Source organism: Engraulis encrasicolus, chromosome 20, assembly GCF_034702125.1.
Source record: "Engraulis encrasicolus isolate BLACKSEA-1 chromosome 20, IST_EnEncr_1.0, whole genome shotgun sequence".
NCBI classification, from domain to species: Eukaryota; Metazoa; Chordata; class Actinopteri; order Clupeiformes; family Engraulidae; genus Engraulis; species Engraulis encrasicolus.
In genome coordinates this window covers 8,860,798-8,883,898 of record NC_085876.1, presented here as the reverse complement: position 1 = coordinate 8,883,898, position 23,101 = coordinate 8,860,798, and the positions used below count along the sequence as shown (strand labels likewise).

Genomic DNA, 23,101 nt, shown 5'->3' with positions numbered 1-23,101 from the left:
TTTTCTTAACCATCATAGCAGCTTTAATTAATTATATAATAGGCTGTAGGCCCTATAATGTAGGCTAATGTAATATAATATAGGCCTAATATAATATAATATAATATAATATAATAATATAATATAATATAATATAATATGGGGCAAATAGAATTGTTAGGCCTATTAACTGGTCCATGCATGCATGCCATGCAAAGAACAGATTTACTGATCTGAGGAATGGCATAGCCTATAGTATATTTAGGCTACCATGCAGAAACACCAAGCACAGTGTTGTGGAAGGGCACAAATGTAAGCTACACGAGAGCAAAATATTTTTGTCTTTAATCTGGAGGGACTTCTTAATATCAGAGGCCTATAGGCCTATCTGTGGAGGTCGCCGTCCAAATTCATGCGCAAAGTAGAAAGTCATTGCCAAGTTGGCTGGTCCTCGGACATGGATGTGGAATAACACCTCTTCTGGAATATTTGCTTATAAAAGTATCCACTAGAAAGCACACACAGATGCGGTAACTACAGAAGGGGCTACGACTTCCTTTCATTCCGTTTAATAGTGAGTTGTTTAAAATACAAACGGGCGAGACGGGCACCTGCGAAGGGACATGCAATGGGATGCTTTTGTGCCGTCTGGAAGGCTACTACTGCGCGTTTTTTAAGAACGGTTTGACAGTCGGGAACAACAGCACAAGAAACATGGAGGAATATTAAGGTATGAAGACACAGGCAAATCAGAAAATAATTTAAACCAAACATTATTAATGCCGCATGTGTCCTTGTCTTATCACTGCGCTAATCAGTCTTGAGACTTTCACAATAGTAAGACAGACTGACATGTTTTCCTCTCGCTTTGGTCATTTTAATGACCACTACTACTAAGTATTGTAGTAATGACAGATCGCAAAACAGGTCACTTGAGATGAACTTCGCTACTTTATTTTCACGTGAAGGTTTCCAGTGACAATTCCAAGCGCACGCTGATGTCCCGGTAGCTCGCTGTCACTCCTCTTCGCAAGACTAGCTCTAGGCCTATCAGATTCCTGGCTTGCGTGAGACACAGGTGACACGTGACACAGGTGCTTCATGGGTATTGTAGGCTCGCGAAATCGCATTGTATTGCTTTTGTAGCAAAGACGGTCCGAAGAAAAAAACTACAAAATGCGGTGCCTCATCATTCAGAATAGTAACGGACCCGCCAGAATGGCTAGTGAACCTTCGGTATCTACTAGCCAACGCCGACTTTCACCCGCATTTGGCTACCTGGCGTGTGTTAGTGTTAAGCCCTGACACTCACACACAAAAATACACACTGACGAACTTTGTGCTTGTTCACTGATGCAATACAAATTTGGGTACCGGTAAATGTAATACAGAGATCATGGCATGATTGCATACACGTCATGTTTATGCAATTGTGTCGTGACCGCTTTATTATATTTACAGACAGAGGCCTAATTGCAAAAGTGTGAGTTGTGGGTTGATGGCAAGTGTAGCCTAATGGTTAAGGAAATGATCTTAAGATCACAGTTTTGCAGGTTCGAATCCCACCCATACTTCTCCCTGCACCTCCGTCCTTGGCCTTGAGCAGGTCACCTAACCCGATAATGTTCTAGGATCTGTAACCATGATCGTGTAAATGGTTATTGCTTTGGATAAACGCGTCAGGTAAGTGTAACGTAATGTAATGTAATGATAACTATTGGACGAGCCCCCAAAACCAACAACAACTGTCCCTGAGTATTAGCGCGGCTACTATTGAAACGTGTGTATGATCAGTGCCCTGTTCTGGCATCATCACTGCCTAAAAGCCAGAGAGCTTTAGTGTCAGTGCAGTCACACGTCACTGCAGAAGAGCATTGCCTCTCCACTCAATCAATAGCATGAAATGAAATTGTAATGTAATCTTTTCTGTCCTCTCCTCGTGTCCTAGTCACGTCGCGGCGGCCGCGTGACCAGGAGAGCGACGGCCACTCGTACCGCTTTGTGTCGCGGGGGGAGATGGAGATGGACATCCGCGCCGGCCGCTACCTGGAGCACGGCGAGTACGACGGCAACCTCTACGGCACCCAGATCGACTCCATACACCAGGTGGTGGACACCGGACGCACCTGCATCCTCGACGTCAACCCACAGGTCAGACCAAACACTTTAACTTAAACTAGCTACTGCAGCTGCATCCTCGACGTCAACCCACAGGTCAGACCAAACACACTTACACTTTAACTTAAACTAGCTGCTGTTCCTGCGTCCTCGATGTCATCCCATAGGTCAGACCAAACACACTTACACTTTCACTTAAACTAGCTACTGTAGCTGCATCCTCGACATCAACACACTTGTCAGATTTACACTTTCACTTAAACTAGCTGCTGTACCAAACTTATTTAATGTATTTATTCAATTATTTATATCGTTGATTTGAGGCGAACACTATCACCTGTACTGGCCATGAAATAGCCACAGTTGCATATTTGGCCATAAATGTAAACAAACAAACAAACAAACAAACTAGCTGCTGTACCTGCATCGACCCTCCACCAAGCATACTTAAAGGTGAACTGTGTAACATTTTTAGCAGCACTTTCCAGAATTCACACTGCTCATTCACAGATGATAACTTTTTTACAAATACTTACCACCACAATCAAATTTTAAGTAAGTGTTCTTTATGACTGGGAAAATAGCAGTTTCCATACATGAAAAGGTGGATCTTCTCCATGCCCGCCATTTTGAATTTCCAGAAGTAGACATAAGTGGAGTTGCATTAATCGCTAATGCAACATCAGTGGAGTTGCATTAATCGCTATGCAGTGCCACCACCACCCACCTCACCCCTTAACAGATCCACCCTACTCTAGAAAGACCTTTTGACATACTATTGAATTATTGCTGCCTTTTAGCTGTAATTTTCTTTTATTTAATAATTAGAACTACAGTCTTGCTACCTTAGTAGGTCTACTTCTGATGTTATGAAATTAGGCTATGTTAAGATTACTTCCAGACTAATGTAATTTAGGACTGTTATTACAATTTGTGTGTGCGTGCGTGCGTGCGTGCGTGTGTGTACTTTCTCACGTGAACCCTGGGCAATTGGTGCCTTCTTGGCAGCATCAAGAGCTGGTGTGTGAATGTGGGAATGTATATATGTATTTGAAAGCACTTTGAGTGAACTCCATAGTGTGATGTTGTGCTATATAAATACATGTTATTGTTATTTAGCACACTTATTGATGCAGCGTGCACTTTATCTTGAAAACCCCATGTCTAAATCCAGTCTTGGCTTTCTTTGTCTGTGCTGTAGGCGCTCAAAGTCCTGAAGACCTCAGAGTTCATGCCCTACGTGGTGTTCATCGCCGCTCCCGAGTTCGACACGTTAAAAGCTATGCACAAGGCCGTGGTAGACGCTGGCATCACCACCAAACAACTCACAGTATGTTGCAATCTCTCTTTGCTCTTACTACACAAACGTCGATAAACTTTGAGGGAAATACTAGCTCCCGCTGTGCAAAGGAGCAATTGCTTGACTTACACTGACTGATATAATCAAGGCTGAATGTATAGTGTCCTACCCTCACATGTAAACCTTTGCTAGTCTGTTTCTCCCTTAATATTGGTGTCAGATTCACACAAATGCAATTCTGGGGTGCTACCTTGCCACTAAACAGGCACAGCAAGTATGATTGAAATCTGTGTCGGTCAGGTCCCAAAGTGTCTGATTTCACATGAAATGACCCGTATCGAAAATGGCTGAAGTTAGAATTGACCAAGCTCTTCCACATATTCCCCATTTAAACTGGTTAAGTAGTAACATTATCCAAGTGTAGTCACACAAAATGAAACGTGGTGCTTTTCTATTTGTATGAAAATAGGCACCATAACAAGATAGTCAATGCTCAGTCGAAGTGCTCACGTGGCGTTATCACACCGTTCATGTAGTTCCCCCGCCCCCTATACGTTTCAATACAGTGAATCCAAAGAGAATTTTGATGCTGGCATGACGATACAGTCTGTTCTTCTCCCTCGCTGCCTCTCAGGACGTGGACCTGAAGAAGACGGTGGAGGAGAGTGCGCGCATCCAGCGGGCGTACCGCCACTACTTTGACCTGACCATTGTCAACGACAACCTGGACGGCGCCTTCGAGACGCTGCAGGCGGCCGTGGACAAACTCTGCTCCGAGCCCCAGTGGGTCCCCGTCAACTGGGTCTACTGAGAACAGCGAGATGACAGAGAAACTGGGGACTTAACTGACTGCACACATATACAGTACTTACCACACACACTAGTCTGTCTCACACTTGCCAACACACACAGACATGAGTCAGAGTGAGTGAGGTGTGTGTGTGCGAGCATGTGTATTGTGTGAATACCTCTTGGGAGAGTGTGATATGTGGGAGTGGTCATCGTCTCTCCAACACACATACACATGTATGTAGTGCACACTCTCATCCACACATGCTGTACAGATAACACTGGTGTGTGCATGTGTGTGTGTGTGTGAGAGGGTGCGTGTGTGTCTGTGTGTGATTGTGGTGGAATACCTCTGTGGAGTGGTGTGTGTTTTGGGGGGCATGATATGATTATCCATGAGCTACATTACAACACCCACACCCCCACCCCCTACTCATCCTGCCCACTCTTCTCCCTGTATGACATAGAATCCCTCCCTCTACATACATACATACATACATACACCCATCCTCCACCACCCCCGTTTTTTGCATAGTCTCGATGAAGTGTTATTTTCTACTGAATCCGAAGTATCTTTTATTTATTTAAAAAAAATATTTTCAAGCTTTTTATGAGTAAATAAGAAAAGAAAAAAAGATATTTCTAATCGTGACAACAAGGAATTCAAAAGGAGAGAATCTGGAGAGAGCGAGAGCAGCTGTGTGTGAGAGAGCAAGTGGATGATTGTGTTCTCTAACTCTGATGTTTGAGCGAGCGAGTGAGCGAGCGTGTGTGTGTATGTGGGTGTGTATCTTCTGTTTGTTGTAATTCAGAATCTTCCAGAACCCAATGCTGGTAATTATTGTCCATTTTTTGTGTGTTATTGTTTCTTTTTTTCTTTTCTTTTTTTTGTTGTTTTTTTTGTGAACTAAAAATGGTTACAAAAAAAGAAATGCATCTCGTAGCTTAATCCATTAAGGGCTTGACTGGAATCGTGGAACAGTAGGCAAGGGGAATGAGGGCAAATGAACAAGATGGACAGAACAGAGCGAACGAGAGAAGGATGGAGAGAACAGAAACCGAGAGCGAGAAAGAGAGGCAATGTTCCAGACCCCAAACAAAAGGCGCAAAACTTCAGAACTGTTTACAGTGGTGTGCTGTGTTGCGTTGCCATGGTAATGGTTGAGGTATTTACTGAGCAGAAGCACATTGCCTGAGACCTTTAGATAACTGTGATGTAGATCCCTACTCTAGGTGGCGCTACAACAGGGCCAACATTGTCGTTTGAACATCGACGCTGGGTAGTTATTATATTAGTACTACTGACGCATGCCGTTTAAGTATGTAATGTTCCAGGATGCAAGTACACAACGCATTTCTATCAGAAGACCTTATTATCGGCAGGAGCATGTAACGAGGCTAGTGGCTAGTTATTATTACCAACGGATGCTAGTTTGAGTTTGTTCCAGGATACAACTCAACGCATTTCTATCAGAAGAACTTGTCACCGCCATGTGGCATGTAACAATTCACAGTTTGTCCAAGTGACAACGTTAGGAGCTCATCTCGTGACGTTGCTTGGCAACCATGCTTTCAAAAAAGTTGGCCCTGTGTATCGTCACCTTTTGAAGTGTCACCTCTGTTCTTTTGCCAGTTTAGTTTTTGTCTAACGTTTAGTTTTTGTCCCCCCGTGCATGTCTCTTGACTGCGTGTGTGTGTATGTGTGTGCGAGTGTCATGCGTGAGGTGTTTTCTAGCATTTGGTCTCATCTCTTGTATTGTTTTTATTATGTGTTTTAAAGAAAAGGATACAAACAAAAATCAAAAAAACACTATTCGTCACCAGATCACTTTAGTGTCCGACTCTAGTCATCAGGTTTTTCGTTGTTCACCTTACAGTAGTCTGTCCTGTTTAGTTGATTGTTTATTTGTTTGTTTTTGTTACCTGTTTGTTTTTAAAGGAACCAAAGTCACCCAGTTTAGGACTCACTCGTTTTGTGTACCTTTTTGTTTACCATATTTGATATTCTGTAGATTTTTTTTTTTAGTCTGTGACATAGTCAAAAATAAAATGGTCCCTCACAATCCTTTTACGCTGTGTCACACAAAACCTGTTTGCCAAAGCCAACGTGTCCGTCGATGTGTTTGTAACTGGTTTCAGTTTTGTTCATTTTTTTTGTTTGTTTTTTAAATCCGTCTTACTACCCTCACTGGTACTGTAATGGTATTGTGTATACCTCCTGTATGCAACGCAATAAAATAATTTTACCCTCTTGATTTTACCTTTCTGTGCATATATGGATAGTAGGCAGCACTCTAAATGACCCTAATTATTGCTGGGCATCTGTAAAGTAAAGTATTCGCTCACCTGCCTTGACTCACATATGAACTGAATTACCATCTAGGGCTGTAACAATACACTCAACTCACGATTCGATTCATATCACGATTTATGACCTACGGCTTGATACACCCCACGATTTCACAAAGCCAACATTATAAAATAAAATTATGAATAAAAACCGTGATAGTGTGTAGGTAGAATAGGTTAAAAGAGGCTACTAATAATGTTTAAAAGTTTAAATAAAATAATGGTAATCATTTGAAGCTTGGAAGCACTATCACTTCATATCATGTGATTGTTTTCTGGACTGCTGGGCAACAAAACTTTGAAAGGGCGTATCACGATACTGCCTCCTTGTATCATGATACAATATCATAACACTGTATCACAATTTCTCGGTTCGATACAATATCGTCACAGCCCTACTGCCATCCCATTCATAGCCCATAGGGTCGGTTCGATATGATATGGGTCCACCTTTCGCAGCTATTACAGTTTGATCTCATCTGGGATGGCTGTCCACAAGGTTGAGAAGTGTGTTTGGGAAATCTAGGAATTTTTGACCATTCTTCCAGGAGCACATTGGTGATGGTACACACTGATATTGGTTGAGAGGGGCTGCCTGGCTCTCATTTTTCACTCTGAATTCATCCCAAAGGTATTCTGTTGGGTTCAGGTTAGGACTCTGTGCAGGCCAGTCAAGTTTATTCATACCAGTCATCCGTGTGTCTTTATGGACCTTGCTTTGTACACTGATGCACTGTCATGTTGGAAGAGGAAGGATCCTGCTCCAAACTTATCCTATAAGATTGAAGCTCTCTGTGTACTGCACTTGGGCTAAACTGAAGGTCACATGAAGATCATTCCACGTTGGAATTTACTGAGCGGCCCATTCATTCACAAAAGTCTGTAAAAAGTCTGCATGCCTGTAGGTGCTTTATTTTATACACCTTTGGCCAGGCAAAGTGATTAGGACAGCTGATTCGGATCATTTGGATTGATGAGTTAATATTTTTGGTAATACTGTATGTTTATGGAGAAGTACATGATGTGTGTGTAGCTGTGTGTGTGGGAGGTAAAAGCAGTGAAGCACTAGCCTGATTATCATCGACTTTCAAATCTCAAACTCCCCACCTGCACTCCATTTGTACATATATTCAGGGCCGCTGACAATTCTGGACCCCCTCTCGCCCTGGGCCTGGAACAAGTGACCCCTTTGTCCCCCCTTGTCGGCTTCCCTGCATATACTGTACGGACATTCGCATGGTGGGACTTCCGTATTGCCATTCAAAGAATATAATTAATCCTGAGAGCAGGTTATAATTATTTTTTTTAAACCACTTGAATGAACAAATGACCATTGATGACCACCTGTGGGAGTTGTTTTTTGCTGTCAGTTCTGCCACATGTCATGAAAATAATGATGCAAAGGCAATAGTAAAGATGAATGGTGTTTTCTTTTTTTTTACCACAGTAATACAGAGCAAATGAAAGTGAGACCAACAAAACATTGTACCACCTCTGGTCACATCTATTTCATAAGTCTCAATAGACACACAGGAGGCCAAATGTCATTTATAAGGGAGATTTTATTTATGAATATATTAGCTCTTTAATGCGTTATACATTTTTTTCTTTTATATAATTTGTTGTGTAATAAAATACACCATTATCAGAGCAGAAGATGTTCTGTGAAAAAAAAAAATGCGTAACAACTTTTTTACACACATACATACTGGGTGCCATCATGTGAAATATGAAGAAAAGAGAGTAAACAAAAAATAAAAGATAAAACAAACAACGGAATATATACCTGAAGTGCAAACTGTACGGTGTTTGCATGGAATATTTTTATTTAATACATGACCATATATTACTGAGGCAGCCAGCCATGGCATTGTCTGTATACTGAACTTGGTTGTCCTTCCATTATAAATGCTCTGGGATTTTGCATACATTTTCCTTACCTATGTCACCTTACAGGCATTAACATACAGTAAACTCGTTTTCCATGCACAATATAGCTACTCCCATAGATCAAGCAAGCCAGGCAGATTTTAACCAGAGAGGGCAAGGTCATTACTCTAACCCATCTGCTATTTCTGTCTGATGCTGACAAAGAAGAGTAACATCTCCTCATGCATGTGAATATGAAGATACATCATTGTAAAGAGTACTGCTGATCTTTTGATATCTGTACGAGTATAGACAATAACATGGTGAATATATATTAGGGAGATGCTTGAAAGCAAGCTGTCTTTAGCTTGTATTTGGCACAAACATGAAGCGTTAATAGCTGATTGTCATTTGAAGAAAAGCATTTTTCATTCATTTTTTCTTTCATTCATTCATTCATTTGTTTGTTTGTTCGTTCACCCCCTCATTCAAGAATTTGATAATAAATATAGAATTCTATGAGGACAAAATATAATGCATACCTATCAAATATAGATTTCTATAGTGTATTATAAACATGTGACTGTACCGAAATTCAAAATTGTAAACATAAATGCATTGTCAATCATCAAAAAGGCAGCCATGATATATCCAGCATATAAATCCAGTAAATAAATAACAAATAATGACCACCCCCACCCCCACCCCCACCCCCTCCAGCTACAAGCACCATTTCCACACATTCAACATCAGCTAATCTACTGTATGTTTCACAACACAGATATACACAATGGTGAATCCTTCATTGGCACACGTGATTGTTTCTGATTAAGAACACATTCCTGATAATATCAAGCTGAACATGCATAAAACCAGGCAATGGTGGACAAAATGCATACAGGACCTCAGGGCAAAACACTGATATGCCCCCAAAATGGCCTGCCAAGGTCAAGATAGGGCCCCCACTAACAATATGGGAGGGTCCTGGGCCCAGGGGCAGGAGCCCTGTTCACCCCCCTCCATTTTCGTACCCGGTTAAAAAAAACCACCTTGTTTCATTCTCATGTACAATATACAGTCTGCATCTGAAATTAACCCTATCCAGACTGGGGGGGGGCTAAAAGTGCCCGCACCAACTTTGATGTAGTATAATTCCTTAACGACTTAAGCTATGACTACGAAACTTGGTGACTTTTCCTAACATTTAGTTGGCTACAGTTTAGTACCAAAAGATTATGTTATTCATTTTTGCCGTTGCCATGGCAACGGTTTTCTGACAGGTATGTCTGACCGAAAATCACTGATCTAAGTCTCATTATTGTTCCTTTTTCATATTTTTTTGCTATTTCCATTAGCATCAGACAGCTTTGTGAACATTAAAGTGGTCTGAAGCATATAATCATTAAAATTTAAGTGCATTAACTAAATTTGATGGAAAATACATTATGGCGAGATTTTGGGTATTATAAACAGATGATGTCATAATGACGTCATAATACCAGATAATGACACATTCATAGATGTCCATATGTAGATCATCTCCCCAAAGTTTGGTGGTCATACCTTATTCCGTTCATGAGTTATGAGGGGGGGGTCAAAAGAGCCCCCCCCCCCAGGCCCAGGAATGCCAAAAAAGCCCAGTCTGAATAGGGTTAAGGTTATTAAAATAGACAACTCTGTAATACACAATGTGTGCAGCACATTTTTGCTTTTTGTTGCCTTTGCTAAGGCAGACACAAACACTTCTACAACAATCACCACTCACAGACCAGAGCCATACAGTGAACAGAGTCAGGCGATCTCCGCTGTGTCCTAAGGCCGACTTCCTCATTAGCAAAATTAGCTGTTTTAGCTTCTCAGTACTGCTCAGCGTTGTGAATGTTAGTTCCTAGTAGTGGGCGTAGCACACAGCAAATGCAATGCGATGCAATGCATGGAATATGACAAGACTTGCTGTTCGTAGTAATAACTTCAGATAAACATCACAGGTGCTAAAAGTGTTGTGATTATCACCACCGAGACAGTTGATAATTTACATATTTGTGGTGATTACCCCGCAGTATAGTTCGTTAGTCCTTATTTTTGGCTGTTAATGTGGTGGTTCTATGTTGAGTCTATGGGAAGACAGCTGCTTTAGGCACTCCCTTATCTCGCTGAAAGGCGGGGCTGCAATTTAATTCCTGGTCCTCCAATCGCGTAACTCTGTTCACTGTATGGCTCTGTCACAGACTACATGACATAGACATCAGACTAGCCAATCACCATGCACCATGACAATCACGGTCACTGACTACAGTGAGATTTTCATAATTGTCATCAGAAATGATAATGACTGACGAGTTTGTTCTTCAGACACATACAAACACCACACCACTACCAGCTGCATCTCTCCTACACATCACCAGACATCAAATTAGCTAGTCCTTGGACAACGACCCCCATGGTGACTGGCTGGACTCCAGCGGCGTCATTGGGCTCCAGCAGAAGGCTGTCTGTGTGAGTGGCAAGCTGGAGGCCAGCAGAGCTGAAGAGGGCCTGGACCCTGCCAGAGGCCGCTTCAGACTGCAGGGGAGCGGGGACGGAATCCAGAGGCACGGGCTGGGAACACAGCAGAGGCGCCATCTGGTGGTGCATCAGACACATTGCATTGGTTAGTTTAGGTTACATTCAATTTTAAAAGACACCCATAGTTGGTTAAATGCCATTGAGTCAAGATTCATGAATGTGAAGTGGGCAGTTATTATGAAGCTGGGCCAAGTCATTTTGGCTTTTAATCCTGTACAGCATACCGTTGCCTTGACGCAAAAGAGGTGGTCGGTCAAATGTTATTGTTGATGTATGATCAGGTACCCTAAACCGCCCCTAAAATAGGGTGAAAAATGTTTTCCTCCCAAAATTGAAAATGTATGCAGTAGAAGGCTAACAAATAAAAGATATACCGAATATGTGAAATGATTATGTCATATGGTAGATTAGATGTTTGATACAATTTTACACCGTAATCATTACACGTTTAAATGTGCTGTGTCAGCTTGTGGTACTCAAATACAGCTCATGATTGAACTGCAGTAGATTGAACATTGTTGCAATTTCATGTGCACAAATATTGTACATGGCAACAAAAAAATGCTGAGACAAGGTTCATTGTTAAGGAGTGACCCATTTGAATCCACTCCAGCCATTTCATTTTTATATCACTAATAAATAATAGTAATAACATTTCCCTCGAAGTGTTTAAGTGTAGAGGATAAGGCATAGGGTGTCTGATACTATGGAAAGTAGAAAGTAGGTTTAAGGCTACAAAGAGATGCCACGTGACTGTGGTGGGGTGAAGCAGTTTATATCGGTTATCACAAATCAATGATGTGCACTAGGACCATGTGGACATGGACATACTGTGAAGTCAATTGTGGCTTTGCTCTGCTATGCTGAGCCTAAACAATGTATTTATCCACAGGCTTTGCAAGCATTTACAGTACAGTAGAATGAAAAGTGAAAGCCCATTGGGAAACTCCAACTCCCATTGTCATTGTGACACAGCACTCCACAGCACACAAGTGAACACTGCACACTGCACACAACGAAATTGCATTTATGCCTCACCCGTGCAAGGGGGCAGCCCTCAGTGGCGCCCCATGGGGAGCAGTGCGGTGGGACGGTACCATGCTCAGGGTACCTCAGTCATGGAGGAGGATGGGGGAGAGCACTGGTTGATTACTCCCCCCACCAACCTGGCGGGTCGGGAGTCGAACCGGCAACCTCTGGGATGCAAGTCTGACGCCCTAACCACTCACCCATGACTGCAGATGTTATAATGGTTAGAATGTTATAACCACAGAAGCTTGATAAGGTAGATAGCTGTGGCCTGATGGTTAGGGAGGTGGTCTCAAGATCAAAGGGTTGCAGGTTCACATCCCACCTTTACCTCTCCCTATACCTCCATCCATGGCTGTAGGGCCCTTGAGCAAGGCACCAAACTAACCCTACATTACTCCAGGGACTGTAACCCATACCCTGCAAATAACTGTAAGTCACCTAAAAAAGCTTCAGCTAAGTGTAATATGATGTCATAATGTAATGTGAAAGGTGGAGACCATAGACTGTAGAGAAGGGTCATACGGTTTGTCTTCCGGAATCCGTGTGACGTTAAATTTTAAAGGGACACTGTGTGAGATTTTTAGTTGTTTATTTCCAGAATTCATGATTCCCATTCATTAATGTTACCTTTTTTATGAATACTTACCACCACCATAAAATTCTAAGTACTCCTTATGACTGAAAAATTTGCACTTTTCTTACATGAAAAGGGGGATCTTCTCCATGGTCCGCCATTTTTAATTTCCGGAAATAGCCATTTTTAGCTGCAAAAATGACTGCACTTGGACCATACTAGAAAATATTAGTGTATTACTTCGGAAACTTTCATGAAAAGATCAAATTTGGCAATAGGCAGCCCATTTTCAATTCACAGCACAGTTGCAGTACCCTTTTTGACCATTTCCTGAACAGTGTCCCTTTAAGGTGCAAACCTATAGTAGCCATACCCCTTTAGGTGACTATGAGAATGAATGGAGTTCAATGGAAAGTCATGCCCAATTAGGGGACCAGACCTGATCCCACTTGTTGCATTGAGGACAGGGCCGCTGACAGCTTTGACCGGGCCCGAGACACAATCATCTGAAAGGGCCACCCTCTCAATAAATAGAATATAATTGGGTCCCAATTCTGTGGCCCCTCTTTCCCAGGGCCCGGGTCAACTGTCCCCTTTGTCCCCCCCTGTCAGCTTCCCTGATTGGGGACATGTGGTATGGTTTATCTTGGTAACCATATTGGAAATCTTTGCTATAATGGTTAAATACCGTACAAGCATAATGACACTTACGATTTGGCTGAGAGGAGACAGAAGTCCATCCGAGTAGAAAGACTGGATCAAATGCAAGCAATCGCTGGTCAACTCTATGGAGACAGTCATACAGTAAATCATACGCGCGCACACAAACACACACACACACACACACACACACACACACACACACACACACACACACACACACACACACACACACACACACACACACACACACACACACACACACACACAATATGATTGTTATCATTATGATAAGAATGATTCTCACAAACAGAAGTAATACGGCTGCTATGAGGCTGATGATGACTGTAACTGACACGTTTGAAACGACACATCAGATGTCATTATATCTCACCCAGCGAGGCGCTGACGAGCAGGTGTAGTGCCCGACCCACAAGTAGTGCGTCCAGCTGTCCGTCATCAGGTGCTGATGTTTGATTGGCTGAGCCAAGGCTGGATCCCCCTTCATGCTTGCCATTGACAGCCGTGGCCTAATGGTTAAAGACTTTAGGTCAGAGGGTTGCAGGTTCGAATCCCACCCTTCCACTCTCTACCACACTCCATTGGATACAAGCGAAGTGTAATGTAAATGTAATGTAATTAGTTAGTTTCAAGATTATTAGCCATATCAATAGTATAAAAATACAGTTGCTATGTACCCCACACTCCCACATTCAACAATACAACTGAACAACACAAAACTAGAGGGGTATGACAGAAAACCAAGAGGGCACATACCGGTAAATAAATAACAGGGAATGACACATACAAAAACATTGAAAAGTGGAACGGAAACATGGAAAGTGCATGCAATGCAATGTAATGTAATTGGCGCTCACTGGTTGCTGAGGAGCTGTGTGCTGACTGTTTGGTAGAGAGCGCAGCACATTGAAGATGGTCTGGAGCCCTTGGACATCATTGCAGTCGGACACGTCAGCAACCTCACCTGAACACCAGTCATCTAACTGATGTTGGGGAGAGAGAGAAAGAGGAGAGAAGATAATGAAATTGTGTTCTATTGTAATGCAGACTAGATTTCCCAGTTTGAAACTTTTCATGGCTGGTGAATACATTACAGTCCTAAGAGTGGATAAATGGCTTACATCAGGCTTACACACATGGATACAGGTCAAAGGGGGTCAGTGATTTTACATTTTGGAGAAGACATACATGCATGAAAGTGCCATCTTTAACTGTCTCTTTCTACAGCAAAACGTCATCTTTGCGCCATCTTCGCAAAGACGCACAACAACACACACTTGCTTACATACAGTAAACTGTATACATTGTAGACAGGGCTCAATGTAGTGTTGCTGGGTGGTAGAATCAGAGAGAGTAGAGAGAGAGAGGTTCCATTGGCCCATTGTTTCCGGGTTCTATTATTGCAAGGGGGAGGGGGGAAATCCCCCTTTAGGCAGACCTAGGCAGACCTAAGGACTGTTCTATTCAATGCTAGGAGCATTATGACACGCCCCTTTAGGCAGACCTGAACCTGGTCACGTTAGGTGCCCATACAGTAGAAACCTATTATGTTGGCATATCTCTATATACTTAAAGAATCTCTGGTAGAATGGTGCATGTTGGCTGGGTAGTGAGCAAACGGGTGGTCTTTGCTGCTCACCCAGTCCTCCAGTAAGATGAGGAAGTCCAGGCTCAGGTCTCGGTGCTGGTCCAGGAGAGAGGACTCAAACACAGAGAGCAGAGAGGAGCGAGACTCCGCATCCAACTTGGACAAGGCAGCCAGCTCCGCTTTTAGATCTGACAGCTCTACTATTGAGGAAAGACAAAAGTCACACACACAGACGCGCGCACGCACGCACACACGCACACACACACGCGCACACACGCACACACACACACACACACACACACACACACACACACACACACACACACACACACACACACACACACACACACACACGCGCACACACACACACACACACACACACACACACACAAACCCGCAGACATAAGCACACACAAATTTAAGATTTACAAAACTTTCCAAACATACTAGCATTCCTCCTGACAAAAAAGACTAAAGAGAGAATAAACATTCAGTAAATCACAACAAACACCTGAGTTGTTGCTGCTGAGAAGCAAGTTTGTCCCATTCAGGCCTCCATCGGTCTCACACACATCACCGCCATCCTCCTCAAGAGTGTCCTTGAGATCACAGTCAAAGCCCCCACTGACATCATCCTGGAAGCAAAACTCTGTGGCAGACAACAAAAAATCATTCATTATACTGTACCGTCAGTGCCCTGCCATATTCACACAGGCAACTTTCTTTTTTTTGCTGTACCAACTAGGCAACTTTATCAGATGACATTAAGATGTATTTTTTTACCATTTTCACACTCTGGAGTATCATGTCTACATTTCCAAAACACTTCACACTCTTGCACCAACCAAAGTCTACAGGAGCACAACCGTGTGTACACTTTTGCGTTGTGTTTCACGCAATTGCATTGCATTAACACTTCCGCCAAAATTCATGACACCTTCTCTCCCAGGGGCGTTGCTAGACCTATTTTATAGGGGCATGTGCCTGGGTAGTGATTTACTGTGCCCCGGTATGAGTTTAACAAGAGAAAACAACAATCTTGCTATCTTGGAGTTTAGCTCAAGTTTAGCATACAGAGTAATCTACAGAATGTGCACAAAATAGTGTACATGCACTACTTGCAATAATACAATTCATTTAAAAGCTTTTTAAAATAAATAACAAAAAAATGTTTCGCCTCCGCGCTTTGCACGCTAGCATTATCTCTTGGTGCCCTTCTGTGCCCCTGTATAGCATTGGGTCTGCTGACGCCCCTGGTCTCTCCATCAACGTTTACAAACAATGAAATCATGCGCACACACCGTATTGTCCGTCCCTCTTGATTCTGAGCTCCATGATGCTGTACGCCAGGACTGTGTTTGCCGGGATCTCCATTGACACGTCACTGTCCATAGAGGAATCACTCACACTCAACTACAAGCATGCACGCATGCACGCACGCACACACACACACACACACACACACGCACGCACGCACACACACACACACACACACACACACACACACACACACACACACACACACACACACACACACACACACACACACACACACACACACACACACACACACACACACACACACACACACACACACACACACACACACACACAGAAACAAAAACACTCATTCATTATATGAAATGCATACCTGTACAGGTACTTTTATTCTGTAAACTAATAGAATGTAATTAGAAAAGAAGACAAAATAACAGAATTGAACAGAATTTAATTAGGAATACATAGAATAGAATAGAATAGAATAGAATAGAATAGAATAGAATAGAATAGAATAGAATAGAATTGAGTTGAATTGAATAGGGGCAGGGGAAGGTCTATACTGTACCTTCAGTGGGATTGCCCTCAGCAGTGACAAGACTCCCCCACAGCTGCCGGCCCCCAGTCCATGGTACCTTCAGACACAGGAGAGTGGGATTAGATCAAGCAGTGGAGCCTGAGCCTGTCCATACACTTCCTGTGACGCTGCGCAACATCCTGTGTGCCTGTCTTCTCTATAGACAGTGCTGATTTTTGTGTACAAGTGAATAACTAGTGAGGTTACAACTGGGAGATCTAACTATGTATAGGAAAAGCCAATTTGACAATTTTTTTTTTCAGACAATTTTCCTCTTTTACAGGTATTTCAACACTGAAAGGTACTGAAGTCCTATTTGTGATGGGTACATTACACAGAATTCAAAATGCTGTGTGTGTGTGTGTGTGTGTGTGTGTGTGTGTGTGTGTGTGTGTGTGTGTGTGTGTGTGTGTGTGTGTGTGTGTGTGTGTGTGTGTGTGTGTGTGTGTGTGTGTGTGTGTGTGTGTGTGTGTGTGTGTGTGTGTGTGTGTGTACCTCAAGCAGCATGAGTCGGATGTGAGGATGCGTTGCTGTAGGACCGTCATCACTTTCCTCTTACACAGAGACTGCTGCACCTGGGGATGCTCCAGATCCACCAACCTGTAAACACATGCACGCCACGCACGCAAGCACGTGCACACACACGCACGCACGCACGCACGCACGCACGCACGCACGCACGCACGCACGCACGCACGCACGCACGCACGCACACACACACACACACACACACACACACACACACACACACACACACACACACACACACACACACACACACACACACACACACACACACACACACACACAATGGGGTGAGGTGCCATATAATTGAATCAATTTAACATTGGTTCCCCACCCTTTCTTTTTCTTTTGGCCACTAGTGTGTTGTGGCATTGCTGGACTTGGTATTTTTGTTGCATTACCACCAGAAAACAAACCATGAGAATGAAGCATCGAGAAGACACTTGGTCTGGTTCTGCAGAGCGAATCTTGGATGCTGGGAGCAGCGCACATGTGGTACACGTACAGCATTTACATCACATAGGGCCAGTGTGTAGGTTAGGTATGGCTTTAGGCCTTTGTGTGTGTGTGTGTGACACAACGGCCCATGTGTGTGGGGGGGTGTTAGCTGGAATCTACTGGTATGGTAAGAGAGGCTGTGTCATGGTAAAGTTTGGGAACCCCTAGACAACGAGCATGCTTTGTTGGCTGGGCCTGCGGCCATCTTGTAACATCATGCTCTGGCAGTTTATGTTTGTGATGTGTCTCTTTTATGTTTTTGTTCTATATTTGTTTCAGCGTGTGACTTCTTCTTACCCAAGACGATTTTCACCTTGGGGACTTTAAGGTTTATCCTCTTAAAGGGGCTGACTAACCTTTTTTGTGTTACTCCAACTTTTTTAATTACTGTGTGTATATGTTTGTGTGTGTGGAGGGGGGCACTAGGGAGAAAGCAAACATAAAAGAGATGAGCATAGGGGGAGTAGATGGAGAGAAGTGAAGAGAGGAGAGAGAGAACAGGGGAAGAGAGAGTGAGACAGACAGACAGACAGAGAAAGAAGAGAGAGAGAGAGAGTGCAACAGACAGACAGACAGACAAAGAATGCGAGAAAGAATGGTGTGTGTGTGTGTGACAGAGAGAGAGAGAGAGAGAGAGAGAGAGAGAGAGAGAGAGAGAGAGAGTGTGTGTGTGTGTGTGTGTGTGTGTGTGTGTGTGTGTGTGTTCTTACATTAGCCCTTTTCACAATTACAGCAAACATGTTTCATTTTGAAGTGAAGCAGGTATAAACAACTAGGGGCTTCCATAGAAAACAGTGGCATCTAAGTTTATGTCTATGCCAAGGATGCTACTCACACAGTACATACACAGGAAATTTTGCATCGTTAATTCAACGCTTGGAGCAGGGCTGGGCAACTGGAGGCCCGGGGGGCATATGCGGCCCACCTCCTCACTCAGTGTCGCCCATAAATAAAACTTTTTTTTTTTTTAAATGCCAAGACTGAAAAAAACCTACTGAATCAATCTATTGTAATTCTGGTGTTAGCCGGCAGAGAACACCTATACCTTTGAAACAATATTGGCAGTCAGTGAGCAACCAACTGCACCTCAAACTCTGTGAGTTGCAGTTAGATCCGTGGTCATATGGCCCTCCGATGGAGGTGAAGAAAAAATGTGTCCCTCCTCATCATCAAAGTTTCCCGTCCCTGGCTTAGAGAGTCAGTTTAACGTTCTCTACATTGTATTTGGTTCCAGAATACTCCAAAAATATTAAATTAACGACACTTTCTTTATTGTGTAGCTCCTTCGAATGCATTGAATCGAAGGTGTCTGCTGTGGCGACAACAAGGCCCACTGCTGACCTGTCCTTGGAGTCCTTCATGAGTCTGTTGATGTCGACGACCTCTTTGAAGAGTCGTCCGAGGGATGACTGGACCTTGGAGCTCCTCTTCCCCTCTGCTTTCACATTGGCCACTCCCATTTCTGCACTCAGGGTCCCGCCCAAGGTTCCAGCATAGGTGCTCTCGTAGTTCAAGAAGTCCGATTTGACCACCACTGAATGAAGACACCAAGAAGTACGACAGGACGAAAGGGTTAAAACAAAGGAGTAAGATACATTGATACAGAAATCTCAATGTGGTTGCACTATGTGGTTGAATTATAGTGCAGTCCGCAATCTCTACAATCACATCTATTGCTGTTGCTGAAATCTTGGTTTAAAACCATTCCATGCAGTATTATTAGCCATAAGTAATAGAGTCATAAGTAATAGATTAAGACCTTGGGTACACTCCATTATCCTAACTCCAGTCCTCCCTTAAGCTTTGTGGCCTTGTGATGACATCACAAGACGTCACTGGCGATAGAAATTTAATTCAATATCTCGCAAAAGCGCAATTCAGGCTGACAGCGAGGAGCGTCAGCAAAGCGCAAGGCCACAAGCACAAGTAGAGGATGGGAGTTTGGATAATGACTGGACCCATGGTCTTATCTTAATTCTTATTCTATCTTAAAGGGACAGTTTGGTCAATTTCAACATGCAGTTGTAATGCTCACACTACCCTGGACTTGTCAGTGCCTGAGATTTTTTTTTCTTCTTCTTCAGCCATTTCCGAGATCCTGGTCATTCTAATGGGGGCAGCTCTTTGTTTACATTTCAAAAAAACATTTTTATTTATTCCCAAAAACATCCAAAAGGTTATAAAACATCAGCAGACAACTAGCAAACAGCAGTAACTTTTGGGAAAATATTTGGAGTTGGCCTATGTTTCATTTTTTAAAAATGTAAACAAACGCTGCCCCCATTAGAATTGCTCATATCTCGGAAAGGGCTGAGCCGAAAAATGTGGCATCACCAGGTACTGACAAGTCAAGGGTAGTGTGAGCAATACAACTGCATGTTGAAATTGACCAAACTGTCCCTTTAAGTCTTACTCTATTACTTATGGTTGTTATGTTGATGTCATAGCAATGTTGTTATGATGCCATTGAGCATTTTCAACAAACGGCTGAATGGCCGGCAATCTCATCGGCACCTAAGGGTTAAACAGTCAGCTGAGGGTCTGCTGATCAAACCATCAGGACCCAATCACTGTACGCTCACTTCCAAGTGAGGGACACAAACATAGTCACAGTGTCAGATGATAGATAACTACTGGCCAGGAAAGCACAGACACAAGTCTGTCTTCACAAATGTGCTACGTCTTTACATTTATTTTCTGATCGTATTATTCTAAATCATTATCTAGAATGTATTTATTATTATAAATAACATGGGGCAGCTGTGGCTTGGCCTAGTGGTGGTTAGGGAGCCAGTCTTGCAACCAGAAAGTTGGAGGTTCAACAGCAATATTATACATGGCTGAGGTGCTCCTCAGCAAGGCATCTACTTGTAACCTCACAACTGCACCTAAATCATTGTAAATAACGAGAGGATGGATAAGGCCCAGCCGTGGCTTAGTCGGCTGGGCACTGGACTGCTACACGGGCACCTGGGTTTGATTCCCGGCCCGGGTCATTTCCCGATGTTCCCCCGTCTCTCTCTCCCACTCATTTGAAAGTGAAAGACCAACCGGGAAAATCCAACACCCATTGTCCTTGTCATTGTCATTGTGACACGGCAGTCCACAGCACACAAGTGTTCACTGCACACTGCACACAACGAAATTGCATTTATGCATCAACTGTGCAAGGGGGCAGCCCCCAATGGCGCCCCAAGAGTGCAGTGCAGCACCACAGTCATGGAGGAGGGTGGGGGAGAGCACTGGTTAATAACTCCCCCCACCAACCTGGCGGGTCGGGAGTCGAACCGGCAACTTTTGGGCTACAAGTCTGACGCCCTAACCGCTTACCCATGACTGCCCATTTACCCATGATTTCCTGTCCCACTCTTCAATGTCCTGTCTAAATAAAGTTGAACACCCCCCCCCCCCCCCCCCCCAAAAAAAAGAGAGAGGATAGATGAGGGCATATGAGTGGGTGGTCTCACACATACTATACCTAGCCTTGCGCAACATCCTACGTACTTCCGTCAAGATATTTGGCTCTGCACTACAAATGAAATGGTAGTATTATGGGATGGTCAGGACCAGGCTATACTGTTACCTGGTTTGAGAGTCTTCCTCCCGCAGGTGACCTGAGCTAAGGTGAAGTCTGTGGGTCTGTACTTGGGCCTCTGCCATGGCCACCTCCTGGGGCTCTTCAGGACCACCGCCAGGGGCTGCAGCTTATCCGAGTCGGTGAGGCGCGACACCGCGATCAGGGAGCCGTCGGGGTCGGTCTCACTGATCAGGTGGCGTGTTACCTTGGCAAACATCTTTCACACGGAACACAATGCTTTTAACCTCATTGTCAATGTGTATGGTTGAAAAATGAAAAAAGGTTGCACCATGCATAGGTTTCTTTATTACACAGACGCGTTTCGGCGCTCTGCCTTCCCCAGTGTGCTTCCTCGCGTCTGTGTAATAAAGAAACCTATGCATGATGCAACCTTTTTTCATTTTTACAATATTTTGGTCAGCACCCTTAAAAGGAAGAAAAAAACTGTTGGGTGACGCCTGCTCCAACCCTTATGAACAATGTGTATGGTTCAAATTGTACATGTAGATGGCCACAATAAAAAACAAACTATTCTATAACATGAAGAATATTTAGAACCACTGTCCCAAATAAGATCAACATGGAAAAAGTCACGTTTATCTTTTATTTGTTGTTCTTATTGGTGGTGGTGGTGCTGTGCGTGTGGGCCTATGTGCTGGGAAACCAACGGGTCAGTTGTCCAGGGCCAAGGGAGAGAGGAGGCCCAGAATTCGGTCCTCCTTACATTGTATGCATTTGGGTGGGTGGGGAGCCCTTTCAGATTACTTTGTCCCGTGTGTGTGTGTGTGTGTGTGTGTGTGTGTGTGTGTGTGTGTGTGTGTGTGTGTGTGTGTGTGTGTGTGTGTGTGTGTGAGAGAGAGAGAGAGACAGGGTAAACAAGCTAGCAAACCAAAGAAAGCCAGCCCACAAGCAACATATGACATATTTAAAACATACTGGACACAATAGGTACAGTCTATGTGACTTCAGAAGCCTTCCAATAGACTGACACTCACATCGGAATGTAATCAGCAGTGAGAGTGAGTCAGCGTAAGGGGCCTGGAGAGGGAAGCCCCACTGCCCAGCCAAGAGTAGGCCTACTTCTCGCCACTCACGTGGATGATAAAATTTGAATGAACGAAAGGTCAACGCAACTCTGAACAGTTCATTGCCCACACTATGCCTAGTGCCTACTACTCCTCCTACCGCTACTACTGCTGCTGCTGCTGCTGCTACTACTACTGCCAGAGAGAGTAGAGAGACTTATGTACTTAAAGAATCTCTGCTACTACTAGTGCTACTACTACTGCTACTACTACTACTACTAATAATAATAATAATAATAATAATAATAATAATAATAATAATAATAATAGCTGATATGTTATATGTTATGACATTACTTATTATTATCAATATTATAACTGTTATTGTTTCAGAATAAGCTTATGGTTAATCATAATGGCGACAGATATTACAATAGCAGTCACTACACAGAGCCGAGTGTGTCAAAAGTGACAGCAGTTGATGAGTTGAAGTACCGGTACCTGATGTGTTCCCAGAAACCTCTCCAATGCGCGGAGTTGAGATGATGGCTGGCTGCGTCACAGCTCCTCCGGTTTCCGTTACGCACTGAGATGGGAAGCCAGATTGTGGTTCAAGTAAACTATGTGGCAAAGAAGTGATTTGAAGTAAGGTTAATTACAGTATTTTTGTTTTTAAAAAGGCACATTCTCCACTGAAAAATCACGGCGTTTGTCTCACTTGTGGCGAGCAAAATGCAATGCTCTTTCAATTCTCGCAAAATATAACGGGAATGGCCT

The 23,101-nt window shown here is 43.4% G+C and overlaps 2 protein-coding genes across 4 annotated transcripts in view; one reads left to right on the top strand and one right to left on the bottom strand.

Moving 5' to 3' along the window:
• Window positions 1-6,446, top strand: part of pals2b (protein associated with LIN7 2, MAGUK p55 family member b) — a 44,036-nt gene extending 37,590 nt beyond the window's left edge. For all 3 annotated transcript variants that reach the window (XM_063185358.1, XM_063185356.1, XM_063185355.1), the window contains 3 exons: window positions 1,928-2,130; window positions 3,299-3,427; window positions 4,032-6,446. In XM_063185358.1, coding sequence (XP_063041428.1) covers window positions 1,928-2,130; window positions 3,299-3,427; window positions 4,032-4,208 — 509 coding nt within the window. In that variant the 3' untranslated portion in view covers window positions 4,209-6,446. The remainder of the gene's footprint in view (window positions 1-1,927; window positions 2,131-3,298; window positions 3,428-4,031) is intronic.
• A 3,616-nt stretch (window positions 6,447-10,062) lies between these two features.
• Window positions 10,063-23,101, bottom strand: gsdmea (gasdermin Ea). The gene is made up of 12 exons (XM_063186145.1): window positions 22,826-23,101; window positions 21,306-21,516; window positions 19,064-19,256; window positions 17,195-17,299; window positions 16,691-16,757; window positions 16,146-16,257; window positions 15,356-15,493; window positions 14,896-15,044; window positions 14,114-14,239; window positions 13,630-13,765; window positions 13,287-13,360; window positions 10,063-11,026 (listed from the first exon to the last, which is right to left on the bottom strand). The coding sequence occupies exons 2-12, from the start codon at window positions 21,514-21,516 to the stop codon at window positions 10,796-10,798; spliced, it is 1,542 nt and encodes a 513-aa protein (XP_063042215.1). The 5' UTR covers window positions 22,826-23,101; the 3' UTR covers window positions 10,063-10,795.

What these genes read in the sequence shown, in the direction of transcription:
- gsdmea (XM_063186145.1), bottom strand. Translation starts at nt 21,516, where the DNA reads ATGTTTGCCAAGGTAACACGCCACCTGATCAGTGAGACCGACCCCGAC. An exon ending in CAAGAGGGACGGACAATACG is followed by an intron (nt 15,494 to 16,145) that starts GTGTGTGCGCAT and finishes TGTCTGCCACAG; the next exon opens with AGTTTTGCTTCCAGGATGAT. An exon ending in ACACAGCTCCTCAGCAACCA is followed by an intron (nt 13,766 to 14,113) that starts GTGAGCGCCAAT and finishes TTTAACCATTAG; the next exon opens with GCCACGGCTGTCAATGGCAA.